This window comes from Helobdella robusta (genome assembly GCF_000326865.2).
Source record: "Helobdella robusta unplaced genomic scaffold HELROscaffold_33, whole genome shotgun sequence".
Taxonomy (NCBI): domain Eukaryota; kingdom Metazoa; phylum Annelida; class Clitellata; order Rhynchobdellida; family Glossiphoniidae; genus Helobdella; species Helobdella robusta.
This window is the reverse complement of record NW_008704623.1, coordinates 1,083,281-1,098,559: the sequence shown is the minus strand read 5'-3', so window position 1 is coordinate 1,098,559 and position 15,279 is coordinate 1,083,281. Positions and strand designations below refer to the sequence as shown.

Genomic DNA, 15,279 nt, shown 5'->3' with positions numbered 1-15,279 from the left:
CCAGAAAAAAATCCCCATTTCATAATTATTTTCGAACAGAACAAACATATTGGATAAAACTCCCAGCATCAACAAAATGTGCTTACATCCAATCAATATATAAATACACCAGTTTGATTCCACGTGCCTAAATACATGCTTGCTACTCAACTATCATTTAAATTTTGCAACAAGATGAAGTGAATAACAAAAAAACGTATAACATAAAATCAACGTACATAGCTAGAGACAACTGAAATATATTAATAAGAATGGCTCTCTTAAATATTTAGGAAATTTTCAAATATTAAAGTCTGATCAGGTTAATTTTTTTTAGATGTGTATGTATAAACAGCAAATATATATATATATATATATATATATATATATATATATATATAGCAGATATAAAATTACATGCACACAGGCAAATAACTCGCTATCTCAACCTGATTAATATCTTTATCGTAGTAATAAATAATTTAATAGCTGTGACGTAATAATTATGGGATAAAAATTATTGTAGTTAACAGCAGATGGGATGTACATTAAACTTAAATTAAAAATTAAAGTTGTTAGGCAGGGCTCCGCCAGCAGTTCCATTCATTTCGGCCGGGGCTGAAGTTTCTGTTTCCTCATCCTGTGAATAAAAGTGAATTGTAATTATAATAGGATTCACGCCGTAAATAACGGTCACGATTGAAAAATTTTAAAATCTGTATATAATTAATTACCCCCGTTACCACCAAACTATTAATAGAAAGTACACTACCACCGACCGAGTCAGAGAAAAATTTCTCTATAATACGAAGGGAGGTTTTATAGAGCAGTTCATTTTCGTGGTTCTGTAGGGCTTCGATTTTATCAAGACCCCCACACTCTTCGATCATCATTGCAACTGGTTCGACCTGGTTGACCTGGGCAGCTGCCTAAAATTAGTGAAAAATTTGTTCGCAATTAGTGTATAATTATTATTACTGATATAATTATCGTTACATGCAAATGTTGCACTATCGTCTTGTTACGACATTTCAGCCAGAGCTGATAAATACATAATATTGCAGCTTTACTATACTAGAAACTATCAAGATTATCACAATATCATCATCACAAACAATATCATAGTATCATCATATCACCACTAACGTGTAAGATGTTATTTAGCGCATCTAGAATGACGCTGACTATTCTGGAATCTTTGCTCGAGAGTAAATCACATAGGTGAGGGATACAACCAGCCTGTGATGGAGGTGGTGCAAGTAATAAAGATCCGTAATTTTTTATATTCCCAATCAATCAATTAATCAATCGATCAATCAAACAAATTAACCAATTTTACACATGTACACACATAAGTTAAGACATAACCAGCCAAGTGTAAATCAAAGAAAGGTTTAAATAACATTTTCAATTAAAAACAATCAATCAATCAACCAATCAAAAAAAAAAAAAAAACACGTACCTGAACACAGTATGCAATCTGTGGCCCAGTACCTCCGGAAGTCAGATTATTGAGGACCCAAACTGCCTCCTTCTGACTTTTGAAGTCACCCGTGGCCAAAATCTTTATTATGCAGGGAACCAAATTCTGATCTATGACTGCCTAATTTTAGGAAAATGTTGTAGTTATTCGCGGGTTATTCGTAAATGAATGTGTTATGTCTCTATGGTAGATGTTAGAATACGTTATTACCCCCATGAGGAAAAAGGCCAACATAACTGTGTCCATTTTTGGTAACATTTTCAAACAGTATCAATTTAGTTATGTAAAATAGGTATGTGCAAACAAGCCAGAATCCAAAAAAGAGCCCATCACGCAATCAACCATCCTACCAGATATACAAGCAAAAAATTTAAGAAGCCTAACTTGTATCTGCATAGGACTGCCAGCGGTGATGTTTGAAATCATCCACGTGGCCTCTTTCTGTATGGCTCCCTTCTCGTGGTTCAGCAGGAAGTGGAAGTTACTTAGGACATTCAGATCTAGTACGTACTGTGACGCGAAAGGGAGATGTAATTGTTGTTATAATGTGATGATGCTATTTATGTAATAGTTACATTGCAGTATTACTGTAGTTGCAGTGATAAGAAATAAAAAAACTGAAGAACCAATCAACCCAAGCCCCAAGTGGATATCCTCAATGAGGCTTCAAACCGAATAAAATTTTTTCAAAACTCTGCAAATTTTTGGTCTCTGCGGTTTGCTGCAGATGCGGATTTAAGTGTGTTTTTACACAATCGCCCGCAAAATTAAATTTTTAATTTTCAAAAATTTTCAGAATAAAAAATTTTGTTATGTTTGTCTGCGTATATGTACGTGTTCTTAATGACCTTAGCTGAGTCTCTCTGGGGTCCACGTTGATAAAGCCAAGCAAGCAGTTTCTACTAATTACTTCAGTGGATTTGAATGAAGAAGATAGTTTCATACACACACACACACGTATATGTGCGTGCATACGTGTGTTCACACAAAACGTATGTGTGAAGTATATCTATTTATCATCGCCATATATACACATATATGATACACACATACGTATATACAAATTAACATATGTACTGTACATATATATATATATATTTTGGTACGACCAACATATAACATAACATCTCCATAAATATTAAACAAATAAATAGCTTGTTTGAGTTCCTCATTGTTTTGGCCGATGTTATTTCAACTATTAAATTAGAAATTTCTTAAATTCTTCTCTTATAATTCTTCTGATTATAACTATATTGTAAATAAATTGCTCTCTAGTATTGCTATCTTCTAATTTTAAACATGAGATTAAGACAGCTGATTTAGGTTGCCTTTTCGCGGGTGCAGTGGAGATAATGAGCAGTGCAGATGTGAACTCTGCGGATGTTTGTGGTTTGAAAAATCTTCTCTGCTTGGGGCTCTACAACCAACCCATCACCCACCAAACCAGTCACTCAATCAACTACTATATCAATCAATTGAATAACTCAGAAACTGAACCTGAGTCTGATGATCATCCCCTGTTACAACGTTGCCAATGGCTCTCACGGCCGGAGTTAAGACAGCAACGTCGGGCACAGACAGCAAACTAATTAACTTCGGTACCACACCTAAGCAACAACAATAAAAAAAATAAAAATTAATACCCATAGACGATTAACTCCAGAAAATGAAATTGCAAAAATATCCAACTAACCAGAATCAATAACTTCCTGGATCCTTTCATTAGGCCCATCACTAATGTACGAGACGGCCCAGGTAGCATCGGCCACTATATCTTTATCCCCGATGTGGATTAGGCGAATCAGCGCTGGCAGGCACATCCTCATGTATTCAATCTTTGGTGGAGGATTTTTGTTGCGACATAAATTGGATAGAGCCCACGTCAAATTGCGAAGGAATGGTAGGCAACCACTTTCTGGATCCTCTGCTGCTTTATCGATTGCTTTCTGGATGAGAGCAAGAAGGGGTTTGAGACACCCTGCTTCTAATACCATGTCTCGTGTATCTGAACCATCACCTGTGTTAATGTTTAATAGTTAACACAAATTGTTATCTTTTTCACAAAAAGGGTCCATGAAACTTGCGAAAACTGAAATAAAAAATCCTAAAAAAAGAACAAAAACCCTTTGGAGACAACAAAAAAAATAACCAACTGACTGACCAGCAATATTTCCTAATGCCCAGACAGCTTGTTCGGCCACATTGGTATGACCACTGGACAAGAGATTAACAAAAGGGACAATGGCCCCAGCTTTGATGACAGCTCGTGTCTGCATGGAGGTTCCTGAGGCAATGTTGGTCAGGGCCCATGAGGCCTCGAACTGGATGTCATGGCTGATTGGATGAAGAAACAAATTTCTTAACATTTAATATTAAAAATGATGGTTATTGTAGCAGCGCTTGTAAAGTATCAGCAACTGAAAATGAGGTGAGAATTTTTACTTTTCAGAGCTTAGAAACTCAACAAGCGGAGGCAGGAAGTTAGCTTCGATGATTGATTCAATGGGAGGCTTCCTTTCCCTCGACAGCATCCTCCTGATGCTCTGAACAGCTTGAAAGAGCAATTCTGGATTGCTGGAGCTGATGAAGACTCTCTTTATCTCATCAAGGGGCATCACTGGGTTTACTTGACTCTGTTAGTATTAGTATTATGTAGAATAACAATTTTAAATTACTTCTCAGTAAAACCTCAACAGCATAATATAAGCAATTACTAAAAACAGTTATAACACAATACAGGAGGCCATCAAAAATAATGTGAAAAAGACTTGAATGTTAGAAGTCAATAGCAAGGTAAGTTGGACAGGTATTATTTTTAATTTCACCAACCTGGGAATTATTTTCCTGAAGTGGTAGCTGCTCTGGTTCTTCATTCATGTTTCGCCTCTTTAAGAACTGCTCCTCCTTTTTGGCCTTCCTTAACTCCACGCTGGCCTCCGAGCGCTGACGTCGCAAATCCTAAAAAAATATCAGAATTTTTCTTTAGTTAGGATTAGGATACTTTGATTTGAAAGTATTTTAAGATTTAAATTGAGAAAGTAAAAAACACAAACAAACCTCAACTCCCCTTCCCTTGTTTTTGTAGTTCTTCAATCTATTATTTTCAGACATTTTTAGCTTTTTTTTTATATTACACGACACAACAAAATTGAAAAACGTGCTCTGCCAATGACAACAAAATCTTTTCTCTACTACTCTTTAATTAACTTTAGTACACTTGAATATGTGAAATTAATGTAGAAGAAATGATTTCGAAATTTAAAGTTTAAAATATTGCCCTTAAAAATAAATTTTTTCTAATAATTTAAACGAGAAGTTTAGTGAAACTTTTTGGAAAACTTGCGGCAAAATTTGAAAAATCGAGAAATTGTCACTAATTGAGATTTTGGATCTGGCGGAATTGGGAAAGGGATGTACTTTAATTTCTCAAAAAAAAATTTTTATACTGAATAAATTTTTTTTAAATTATTTTAATTTTTACTTGATGTTAACAACAAAATTTATTAAATTTTTTTACACATCAGTTTTATACGCCTATTTTAGGTATCAATAATTGAACTAAATTTGTCTGTTAGACACATCCAAGTATTTATTTATGTTCAACTTTATCTGATTCTGGCGAACAAGTGTATGTATATATATTGAAATATTTTAAAATTAATATTCATTAAAAAATTTTTATATATTTTTTTGTCAAATTATTACACAATTTTTCATCCAAATAGATTGCAAATTATTCATAGTTTTCGGTGGGATTAACATTAAATTTATTTGGCACTTAGTAGTGTGGATGAACTGCCTGTAGGTAGTTGACCTCAAAAAACATTTAAATTTTTAGCTATAGCTCAAATATTTTTCGTCTGTTCGTAATCGAAACAAGATGGCCGAACTTATTGACAAAAAGCCAGTGAAAGGAATTCTAAAAAATGCGTCAAGCTTTGATACATCTGACCGCTCTGAGGGCCAACAACCGTTAGGAATTTTTTTCTTATTTTTGTTTTTTTGATGTTGATCTCTAAGTATCTCTAAGTATAAGACTAAAATTCAAAAACCACGAAATATTTATTAATAATATATAATCAAATAAAATTACAGGCAGAAGTCGATAGATAAAGGAATGAAATGGGATGAAATGAATATCCTAGCCACTTATCACCCTGCAGACAAGGACTATGGCCACGACAAAATCGACGAACCTCCGACCCCATACAACAAATTCGATGGGGAGGGAGATGAAACGAGGAGTGGAGATGAGGATGAGTCCCTCCCTATTGATCCACAACTTCTTGTTGAAGGGTTGGTGTCATTTTTTTTGTATTTTATTCTCATGCATTCTAATTTTTAATCATTTATAATAATAGGGATAGTTTATTATTGTTACATAATTAAATATATTTATATACACATTTATTATGCCAAATATGCAAATCATCCAAACATAACCTCATTATTATATCGTTGCATTATTTTATATTCAATTATGTTCAAATGATCTATTTCTCTCAATTTTAATTAGTTAATTATAATATGTATCATTTAATTTATTAATTTATTCATCAGACTGACGATGAAGACAAAGGCAAAGGTGTTCACTAAAGTCGACACCATCAGTAGTGGTGAGGATGAGGATGATGAGGAGTTTCTGTCCGAAGAAGAAAAAGGTCATTGGTGGATGATGATGATGATGATAATGATGATGATGTCACTGTCATCATCAGCATCAATATCAACATCAGTATTATTATCATTGTCGTCGTCATCATTATCATCACCACCATCGTCATCATCACCACTATCCTCATCAGTATCATCATCAGTATCTTTGCCGCCATCATCATCATTTTCATCATCATCATCACACACAGAGAAGAAGAGACGTTTCATATTGCACCGCAAGCAACATTACAATGAGTTCCAGGCCATCAAACTAGCCAGACAGCTACTGCAAGAGGAAGATGATGACGACGACGATGATGGTGAGCGAGTGAGTGAATGAATGAATGTGTTATTGGATGAGTGAATGAATGAATGAATGAACCAAACTAGCTAGAAAACACTTGAAATAGTGTGATGATGACGGTGGGGATGGCGAATGAGTATGAATGAATGAATGAATGAATTAATAAATGAATGGATGAATGCGTGAGTAGTGTGCGTCTGAGGTGATGATGATAATGATGATGATGGCAGTAAATGTATTAAACCCAATCCAATTATAGATTCAGCCTTTGACTTTCTTTTGATGTTTTTTGTGTGTGCATGGTTTATGACTGGAAAGAATTAATTCCTGAGTGAATGAATGGAAAAGTGAATGAATAAACGGATGAATGAGTAATGAATGAATGAAGAATGAATGAATGAATGAACAATTGTATGAAAGGAACCATTGATGATTTTAAATCTATATAATTTTGTGGTTTGGATTACAAATGTATGAGTTGAATAAATCACTATATTATTTATGTGGTGAATGATTGAATGTTCTATCGTTTATCCATCCGTTTAATCATTCATTCATCCATCATTCATTCATTTATTAATTCATTCATTTATTCATTCATTCATTCATTCACTCACTCATTCATTTCACCAGATAAAAGCAACAAAATAGATTCAACATCGACGATCACCACCAACGATAGTGACGATAACAATGGCTGTAGAACAACAACAACAGCAGCAGCAACCGCAACTACAACAACAACAACTAAAAAGAAGGATGCTGATGACGAAGAATACGACGACGAGGACTCTATGGATATTCATAATACTGATGATAACAACAATGATTAAAGATAATTATAATTTTGATAATAATATCCGTGTTGTTGTTATTATTATTATTATTGTTGTTGTTATTATTTTACTATTTTTGACATTCACCATGATGGTGATCTTCATCGTCATCTTCGTCGTCGTCAGATCATTTTCATTGAAAAATTCAAAGTAGTTGATTAATCATTTGAAACATTCATCCATCTGTCTATCAAGTTTTTATTTGTTCATCAGTTCGTTCATTCATTCATTCAATCGCTCGTTCGTTCATTCCTTCATCCATTTTCTCGTTCATTCATTCGTTCGTTCTTTCATTCATTCATTCATCTATTGATCCATTTATCACTACAGCTACAGTTTTATTTAATTCCTGTGTCCATATCCTGGGGATTTTTCTAAAGAAAATATGTTTTCCAGTTTGAAAAAAAATCTTGTACTTATTTATGTCTTTTTATTTCTTCCTAGAAAAAGGAACTTCCTGTTCATTTGAAAGATTTAGATAAATTGATAAATTAATGACGATTCATTTGTCTTTTATTTGTTCATTCATTTGTTGTTTTTTTTTTTAAATTTTTGTTTTTAATTAAGTTTCCCTAGTACACACGTACACGCGCGCACACACACACACACACACACATATATATATATATATATATATATATATATATATATATATATATATATATATATATGTTTACAAACAAACACACGCACGCACGCACACACATATATATATATATATATATATGTTGCAGCATGAATTTGGAAAATAAGTTTTTTTTGAATTTTAATAAACTAAACGTTCACCAAAAAAACGTTAGTGAGAAAAATTGAAAAAACGAACTACAAACATATTAACGCCAAACATTCGGTAGAATTTATAGAATATTGTAAAAATTATGGTCTATTACCAATATATATATATATATATAAATATATATATATATAATTACCTATGTCTATTGTTTTGTACGTATGCATATATTTATATGTATGTATGTATCATGTATGTATGTTTACTTAATGTTGATATATATTTATAGATAAAAAAACTACACTCACACACAAGCACACACGCACACACATATATATTTATATATATAGTTGTAATTATATACATTGTTTATGTGGTAGATGTACTTTGCGATCTTCTCTTGTAAATCAAAACATCAAAACCACACATTAAAAAACTACTACTACTAATAATAATAATAATAATTAAAGGAAAGTTAAAGGAAATTGAAATGACAAACCTTAAATTAGCAGGTCGCACGATTTTTCAAAAAAAAATTTTTTTTGTATATAAATTACTTTTTCTTATAAAGCAAAATTTGCTGATTAAAATAATACCAAATTTTTCATTGTAGCATTTATAGTTACCGAGAAAACGAATTTTGATAGAATTATTTTTACTTTCAACTACCTTAAATTGATCAATGTCAATAATTCGGTAGAACTCATCCAATACTGTATATATATATATATATATATATATATATATATATATATATATATATATATATATATATATATATTGGTTAACCATTACCCGCCATAGACCAGACGTACGTTTCGTCTCTCACGAGACTCGTCAGTATCCTGCCGAATAAGGTTTAAGATAACACAACTCAATTATTGTAACCAAGAAACTCAAATTGAGGTGTCGCGACCAATAGGTAAGAACGACATCTCGTTGTTACCAGGTTTATATATATATTATTATATATTGTTATATTGTTATTTTATTTATATATATATATATATATATATATATATATATTATCGTCCTTAATCTTTGCAAAGCCAAATAAATAAAGACAACTATTATAATGTCTAACTATTTTGAAATCATTTCTTATAACTTTTATTAAAATTAATATTATTGCTTTCATTATTATTGTTGTTGTTGTTAGTATTATTAGTAGTGTTGTTGCTATTATTATTATTATTGTTGTTATTATCATTATTATTAATGCTTATTTGTTGTTAGTATTATTTCTTTTAAGAATGATAATATTCCTAAAGCCATTATTTTTTTTCAATGTATTTTTTTTGAATGCTTCAACGGTTTGTTGATTTATTTTGTAATAATTATCAAAAATAACATTGTTAATATAATTATTTTTATTTTATTATTATTATTTATTCAAATATGTACACGGAAAATGTTTCTTGTTTCTATTAATTCTGATATAGTTAAATTGAAAAATATAACACTGTGTGCGTGTTTGTGTGTGTGTGTGAGAGAGAGAGAGATTTGTTAAGCGCCGCATGATTTAAAATTTGAGTTAAGAAGACGGCGTCTTCTTTTAAGCGGTAATAGTTTGAAACTTTTTTTTCTAATATTTTGAGTTAAGTTGATAATTTTGTTCATCAAAAGTGTTTTTTCTCTTTATTCATCCCTACGTTAAGATGTTTTATTGCATCGATATTCTTAAAAAGAACGGAAAATTTTCGGTAATATGGTTAGTTAGTCTGTCATATAAATAATAATTTAATCATTAAATTATTTTTAAGACACACAATCATCAAATCAAACTAATTAAAATCTGAAGTATTTATTATTTCTTTTAATGCTTAATTCAAAATGGCTATGGAATTAATTCAGCTGTTTGCTTAAGATGCAATTCAATTCAAATCAAAGTGAAAAGCTCCTTTTTTTTATTTTATACAAAATTTAAAAAAGCAAAAAACTTATTTTTTATAGATAGTTATACACATCTGAGGAATATATAATTATTATAATATAGTATATTATATAACTTAATAGTATATAACTTACTATATATGACATCCAAGGTTTCCATGTATAGCTTACTAGTATAGTATAGTATAGTTATTAGCTCTCTTCACTACACATCTGAGGAGTGCCTTGTTACTTGCTAGCCTGTTTGTCCTATGCTGTTAGGTTAGGTTAGATAGAGCTTAGTTTAGTTTAGTTAGTTTAATAAATTCTAAATCTTCTTCTGCTATCTTTTTGTATATGTGTAACTAACTAAATTGTCAATCCTTTCTTTTCTTTTTTAGTTTTTTTGTATGGTGAATGTGTCTGATAATACCATAATAACTAACAGTAGTTAACATTAATTAATAATATTAATACAGAATAGTACTAATAAATATGAAATATGTACTAAATTGTCAGTTCTTAATTGACTGTTAGTTTAGTTTAGAATTTTATAGAGTCTTATAATAAGTTAATGTGTGTATTGTATTGCATACATACATCTGTTAATCATGTCAGTTTGATTATATTATATAAGAAAATGTTTCAGTTTTTGATTTTAGAACTTTCTTTAATAAATTAGTTTTTTATCTATTAAAAACCTTCAAACATTCCACTAACCAGGTTGTCAGTTTGATTATATTATATAAGAAAATGTTTCAGTTTTTGATTTTAGAACTTTCTTTAATAAATTAGTTTCTTATCTATTAAAAACCTTCAAACATTCCACTAACCAGGTTAGCAGCAACTAAAGAAAATGCCTTGAAAAGAAGAGATTACGAGGCAGTAGATCTCAATGAAACATGGTGAGTTTATTTATTAAATTAATTGTTTCAAGTAATTTCTGAAACTTTCTTTTCAAAATATTGAAGCTGATTAATTTTTTGGTGATTTTTTAAACTTTTTAACCATTCAAATTATTAAGTTCAGTATTTTTTACTTATAAATTTACTATATTCATTACTCTTGTTAGATTATAAACATGTGATGGTGATGTTCATTATTCTTGTTAACTTAAAAAGATTTTAATACATATTTGTTTTCGGCATATATAAATTCAGTCAATTTATTATTTTAATGTTTAAATTGTTCATATATAAATTTTTAATGATTTTTTTAATTTTCATTAATTTAAAATAGTAATTTTATAGTAAATAGTTATTAATATTAGTTTAATTTGATTATTTTATTTTCATTTTATGATTTTTTGCCTCTAGTTCAGAGCTCAAAAGTTATATTCTACATCAGAAAAGAAATATTCCCAAACTATCCCTCTACCTATCCTCTCAGCTCCTTTTTGGTGCCATTAAAGTTTACAGAAAACAAGTTCAATATCTATTAGGTGTGTGTGTTTTGTGTTTGTTTGTTTGTGTGTGTGTGTGTGTGTGTGTGTGTGTGTGTGTGTGTGTGTGTGTGTGTGTGTGTGTGTGTGTGTGTAGGGTTTACATCTAACTTTCTTCTCAAAAAACATCTACAAATAGTTATTTATATAGATATATGATCTATTTTATGATGTGTTTATTATATTCTTGTATTGATTTTTCTCTTCTTATTTGTCAGCTTAATTTTAACATCAGAATTAAATGCCTGATTGGGTAATTAAATAATGAAAATTCAAGGCAAAACTTTTAAAAATTTATGTTTGAATAACCATCAGCTTGTTATACACAGAGACGCAAACACAGAGATACAAACACACACACAAACACAGACACAAACTCACACACACAAACATGCATTATTAGTTGAGGCAACTGAGTTATACACAAGATTGAAGTTTCAGTCGTCTATCATTCCATTGATTGACCTTGAGGAAAAAACGCCAAGGTTACTAATTTGTAATTTAGTTAGTTAGTTAGTTAACTGATTAATTAAATTGATTAGTTAATAATTAATTATCATTTGTTCTTATTTTCACTTATAACAATTAAAAATTGAGAGATGAAAATACATTTCAAGAATTTATCTCCTCAACTGGTGAATGACAAATAAAAAAAAAAGAATCATTTGATTGATTGATTAATTAATTAATTGACTAATTAGGCAATTAATTTTCTTTGTTAATTATTTCATTTATTTAGGAAAAGGAAACAGCACGACCGAGAAACTCCGCGCCATCTCCAAAAGAGAAAACCATTTACTCTAGCCGATCCTGGTCTCACCGCGGGAGCAGATTACAATGCATTCATGGGAATGGGATTTGGAGGGGATAACATTAATTTACCATTTGAGGTCTGGCTGGATGGGATATTAAATGAGATTTCTTAGATATATAGGATAGTGTAGGATATAGTATATCTTATATGGGATATTTAATGGAATATCAAATGGGATTTTTGAGATTTCAAGTAAGATTTATATAGGATAGGATGTTTATAGGATAGGATATATATAGGATAAGATAGGATATAGAATATCTTAAATGGAATATGAAATAGGATGTGTAGGACTTAGAATGGAAATTTTTCACGGGATTTATGGGATTTTACATGAAAGATAGATTGGATTTCATAGAAGAAACATAGACACATAAATATATTTATTTAATTAATTATATTTAAAAATATATTTTTCAAAACAGGATTTTTTCCAGCCGATGGACTTCATGCAAGATCAGACCGATGCTTTTAATCAATTGGAGCTACACAGGGTTTTGATGATGATGATGATGATGATGATGATGGTGGTGGTGATGATGATGATGATGGTGGGTGTGGTAGTGGGAAAGATGTTGATTATGATAATGATGATGATGGTGGTGGTGGTGGTGATGATGATGGTGGAAACGTTGATGATGATGGTGGGTGTGGTAGTGGGAAAGATGTTGATTATGATGATGATGATGATTATGGTGGTGGTGGAGGTGAGGATGGTGATATGATAATGACTTTGTTTATCACCAATTTCTCATCATTTAATGTCATCATTATCATTTACCATTTATCATCATCACAGCAATTTACAGTTAATCCATCTGACATCACATTGAAAGAGGACGTCTGTTTACAGTCTGCTCAACTGGTAGGGGATGATGATGATGATGATGATGAAGGTGATGGGGATTGTGATAAAGATTATAATGATGGTAATTATGATAAAGATTATAATGATGATGGTGATGGTGATTGTGATAAAGATTATGACGATGATAATGGTGATAAAGATGGTGAGGGTATGGAAGACAATGGGTAGAAGGACTGTGAGAAAGATTAAAGTGTTGACAATGTCTTTAATGATAGTAATGATGCTAAGAGGGATTATTCTGGTAATGATAACAAAGTGATAATTTTAGTTTTTATGAAAATTTGGCATGACTTAGGCACCATCGTTTGGCTTTGACGATGATATCAATATGATTCTTCAAGGAGAGCAAGTTATGAGGTTCATTCACTCATTTCTTCATTCTTTCGTTTACTCATTTAATCCTTCAATCATTCACTCACTATCTTCTTAATTTACTAATTTTCCCATTCGTTCTCACTCTCTCTCTCTTTCTCTCTCTCTCTCTCGGTTATTTACTCTCTAATTTTTTAACTCTCACCCATTATTCATTTAATCACTAAGTTAATCATTTAATCATTTTGTTACTAATTCGTTTACTCGCTAGTGCACTCTTTCACTCATTCACTTACTCCCTCACTAATTCGCTTTCTCTTTCTCTCTCTCTCACACTCTCTCTCACTTTCTCTCTCTCGCACTCATTCAGAGAGTTTGAAACAAGTGGTGATATGGTCAACAACTTTTACTCTTTTACTCATTCATTTCCTGATTAATTCACCTTCTCTCTCTCTCTCTCTCTTTCTCTCACTTTCTCTCCCTTTCTCTCCCTTTCTTTCACTTTCTCTCTCTCTCGCATTCATTCAGAGAGTTTGAAACAAGAGGTGATGTGGTCAACAACAGCACATCAACTGACCAACCTCCTCCTCCTCCTCCATCAACATCTCTCCAACCAAACGAACAACAACAAACACCATCTGGAAATGTAACAATGCTTATTGTTGTTGTTGCTTTTGTTATTAGCAGTTATTATTATTATTTTATTATCTGTTATCGTAGTTGTTATTATTTTTATTCCGCCACAGAATGAGTTGATCCTCACACCACCAGCCAATGAGATGGTGGGGCTTTGGGAGAGGAGGTGTTCCAGAAAACGACTCCACCCATCCCTAAAAATAGATCAAAAGATATGGATAAGCAAGAGTGAAATGATCAAATTTAAGAATAACGTTCAGAGTATTGTTAAGTCTGCCATCGTTAGTCTGCTTTTTATTCACTTATTTATTTCTTTAGTCATATATCTGTCTATCTATCTATCTTTCTATCTATCTGTCTGTCTATCTATCTATCTATCTATCTATCTATCTATCTATCTATCTATCTATCTATCTATCTATCTTTAGATATCTGTCCGTCTGTCTAACTATCTGTTTGTATAATCATCGTTATAATTGTGCATATAAATTATTATATTTTGAATAATTATTTTATCAATTACGGCTAATAATTATAATATTTATAATAATATTCAATTATTTTATTTTTAACTCTTTTCACCTCGTCTATTATCATTGCTGATAATAAAACGCTCAGGATATAGCAAACCCACGTGCCAAATTAACTGACGATAGGCTGATGGATTTACCCTTTCGAATAAGTTTGTGGCCATGGTAGTGGCGATGACGACGACGATGACGACAACGACGATGATGATGTGATGCTGGATGTGATGATATTATTGATTGATTGATTGATTGACCTCCTACCTCGGGAAACTGCGTCTCCAGGGGCTAAACGAAGATTGATTGATTGATTGATTGATTGATTGATTGATTGATTGATTGATTGATTGATTGATTGATTGATTGATTGATTGATTGATTGATTGATTGATTGATTGATTGATTGATTGATTGATTGATTGATTGATTGATACAGATGACTAGGTTGAGTGTCGTTTGGATGATGAACACAGTGTGATTTCTCTGATGCTTTATTATTTTATATTTCTTCATTACTCCTGCTGTTAATTTTTTTCTCCTTTTTATTATTATTCTTATTATTACTTTTATTATTGTTTATTATTATTGTTGTTTATTATTATTATTATTGTGCAGGAAAACTAGCTGGCCCTCTGAGATTTCTATTCAGTGGCAACTTGAGGATGACACCCAGACTGATTAATGGTTTGTAAAAAAAATTGAGATTATTTTCTTCAAAAATGTTGTCATCATTATTACTATTTGTATAATAATTATTATTTTTATTATTGTTTTTATATTTTATTATTATTATTTTTATTATTATTATTGTTATTATT

At 31.1% G+C, this 15,279-nt stretch overlaps 3 protein-coding genes across 3 annotated transcripts in view; 2 read left to right on the top strand and 1 right to left on the bottom strand.

The window, feature by feature from the left end:
• Nucleotides 1-10: 10 nt before the first annotated feature.
• HELRODRAFT_112993 (hypothetical protein) lies at nt 11-4,846 on the bottom strand. Its single transcript, XM_009022790.1, has 11 exons — nt 4,520-4,846; nt 4,292-4,420; nt 3,905-4,095; nt 3,624-3,796; nt 3,156-3,479; nt 2,960-3,069; nt 1,847-1,972; nt 1,442-1,582; nt 1,126-1,218; nt 759-908; nt 11-619 (listed from the first exon to the last, which is right to left on the bottom strand). The coding sequence occupies exons 1-11, from the start codon at nt 4,571-4,573 to the stop codon at nt 539-541; spliced, it is 1,572 nt and encodes a 523-aa protein (XP_009021038.1). The 5' UTR covers nt 4,574-4,846; the 3' UTR covers nt 11-538.
• Nucleotides 4,847-5,342: 496 nt separating this feature from the next.
• On the top strand, nt 5,343-6,458 carry HELRODRAFT_157299 (hypothetical protein; the record flags this gene model as incomplete). The annotated part of the gene is made up of 4 exons (XM_009022789.1): nt 5,343-5,434; nt 5,558-5,758; nt 6,023-6,123; nt 6,328-6,458. 4 exons carry the CDS (start codon nt 5,343-5,345, stop codon nt 6,456-6,458), a joined length of 525 nt encoding a protein of 174 aa, XP_009021037.1.
• A 3,366-nt stretch (nt 6,459-9,824) lies between these two features.
• Nucleotides 9,825-15,279, top strand: part of HELRODRAFT_192453 (hypothetical protein) — a gene marked incomplete at its 5' end in the record, with an annotated part of 7,642 nt that continues 2,187 nt past the window's right edge. Inside the window, 10 exons of the mRNA XM_009022788.1 lie at nt 9,825-9,847; nt 10,700-10,768; nt 11,180-11,304; nt 11,708-11,789; nt 12,044-12,194; nt 12,544-12,612; nt 12,918-13,047; nt 14,070-14,215; nt 14,553-14,616; nt 15,077-15,145. Of these exons, the coding sequence (XP_009021036.1) occupies nt 9,825-9,847; nt 10,700-10,768; nt 11,180-11,304; nt 11,708-11,789; nt 12,044-12,194; nt 12,544-12,612; nt 12,918-13,047; nt 14,070-14,215; nt 14,553-14,616; nt 15,077-15,145 (928 nt within the window). The remainder of the gene's footprint in view (nt 9,848-10,699; nt 10,769-11,179; nt 11,305-11,707; nt 11,790-12,043; nt 12,195-12,543; nt 12,613-12,917; nt 13,048-14,069; nt 14,216-14,552; nt 14,617-15,076; nt 15,146-15,279) is intronic.